Consider the following 1,968-nt stretch of genomic DNA (forward strand, 5'->3'; position numbering starts at 1 on the left):
CTGTGTGTGTGATGCTGCAGGGTTGTGTGTGTGTGTGTGGTGCGGGTTGTGTGTGTGTTGTGTGTGTAGGTGTGTGTGTGTGTGCAGGGTTGCTGTGTGTGATGGTTGTGTGTGTGTACAGTGGTTGTGTGTGTGTGCTTGAACAGGGTTGTGTTGTGTGACAGGGTTGTGCGTGTTGGTGTGACAGGGTTGTGTGTGTGTGGTGACAGGTGTTGTGTGTGTGTGACAGGGTTGTGTGTGTGGACAGGGGTTGTGTGATGTAGTGACAGGGTAGTGTGTGTGTGACCGGGTAGTGTGCTGTTGTGCACAGGGTTTGCGTGAGTGTTCCTAGTCCGTCATTGAAAATAAGAATTTGTTCTTAACTGACTTGCATAGTTAAATAAAGGTAAAATTAAAAATAAACACACACAACCCTCACAGCAGAGGTCTACATACACAGCACCAGGCCGTCATTGTAAATAAGAATTTGCTCTTAACATTGTGAAAAGACACCAATAATACTTTTCACTCTGTTATTTTTAGCCAGTCACACAGTACAGACCAAGCCTGTCTATGAGTGAGTAAGCAGCGGTGCGTTGGCAGTTTCTTCCCCTGTCAAATCCTGTTTCCCTTCCTGTAGAGGGGCAGTGGTAGGCTGAGGACAAATCTAAAATAGTAGATTTAGCCAAAACCCTATGTGGTCTAAAGTAGTACACTATATAGGGGATAGGATGCCATTGTGGATGCAACCTGAGACTCACCGTGAACTGCCTGTGGACAGGAGTCATCAGCATGCATCCTGGTGTTAGTGGACTCTCCAGGTCCATGTCTCCACACTCAAACACATCCTCATCTTCCAGCACTTTGTCCAAGTAACACAACACCTCCTCCTCCATGGTCTTCCTCACAGGGCCTAATCTCTCTCTCACTCTTTTGTTCTCTCCCTTCCTTCTTCAGGCGTCCCTGGGCCTGCCCAGGCACCGCAGGCCTTCCTCTACTGCAGCAAGCCAGTCTTGTCCTTCCTTCCTTCTGGGCCCACAACCCTCCTCAGCCCTGCTTGAAATACTCAACGTTCTACTGTTCTGTCTCTCTTTTTCCCTCTGTCTTTTTATTTTCTTCTTGTTTCTTATCTTTCTGTTGAGAGCCAGAGAGTCTTTAGCCGGAGCTCCACCTCATTCAGCTGTTGCTGGTGTTGTGTGCAGCACACACACACACACACACACACACACACCTCGTAACACATACAGACATGAGCAGGGCGATAGCCCCGCCTACCTGCACCCCTCCCTCTCAGTCTTCGTGGTGTGTCACTGTTCCGCCTCCACTTCCTCACAGGGTGAACACTCCTCTCTCTCTGCCTCTGCCACTCAATTCAATTTCAATTTCATTTAAGGGGCTTTATTGGCATGGGAAATATATGTTTACATTGCCAAAGCAGGTGAAATAGGTAAACAAAAGTGAAAGAAACAATAAAACATACACAGTAAACACAACCGGCTGTGATTGTGCGCCGCCCTACGGGACTCACAATTGGCCCAGCGTCGTCCAGGTTTGGCCGGTGTAGGCCGTCATTGTAAATAAGAATTTGTTCTTAACTGACTTGCCTAGTTAAATGGCTAAATAAAAATTTAATWWAAAAAAATCATAATATTGTGACAACAGGTCTCTCTCCCTCTCAATTCAATTCAATTTAAGGGTTTTATTGGCATGGGAAACATATGGGGTGCTATTTTCACTTTTGGTGAAAATCGTATGATTTTTAAACGGCCTCGTACTCAATTCTTGCTAGTACAATATGCATATTTTTATTACTATTGGATAGAAAACAACCTCTAGTTTCTAAAAACGTTTGAATTTTTTCTCTGAGTGGAACAGAAGTCATTTGGCAGCACTTTCCCTGAACAGGAAGTAGAATGCAAGATGTCTATGCTCGCTTCAACGCTCTGCCTATACATGGTCATGCCACCTATGACCCGAAACACACCTCAA

The 1,968-nt window shown here is 45.6% G+C and overlaps 1 protein-coding gene across 7 annotated transcripts in view; it reads right to left on the minus strand.

Annotated features, from left to right (window-relative positions):
* LOC111950127 (active breakpoint cluster region-related protein) overlaps positions 1 to 1,968 on the minus strand; it is a 237,659-nt gene that overhangs the window by 131,179 nt on the left and 104,512 nt on the right. For 2 of the 7 annotated variants that reach the window (XM_070434433.1, XM_070434434.1), the window contains exon 1: positions 741 to 969. The exons of 4 other annotated variants lie outside the window; for them this stretch is intronic. In XM_070434433.1, coding sequence (XP_070290534.1) covers positions 741 to 875 — 135 coding nt within the window. In that variant the 5' untranslated portion in view covers positions 876 to 969. Of the gene's footprint in view, positions 1 to 740; positions 970 to 1,260; positions 1,269 to 1,968 lie in introns of those variants that run through there. One more of the 7 variants, XM_023967509.2, reaches the window with a different exon arrangement.

Source organism: Salvelinus sp. IW2-2015, linkage group LG23, assembly GCF_002910315.2.
Source record: "Salvelinus sp. IW2-2015 linkage group LG23, ASM291031v2, whole genome shotgun sequence".
NCBI lineage: Eukaryota > Metazoa > Chordata > Actinopteri > Salmoniformes > Salmonidae > Salvelinus > Salvelinus sp. IW2-2015.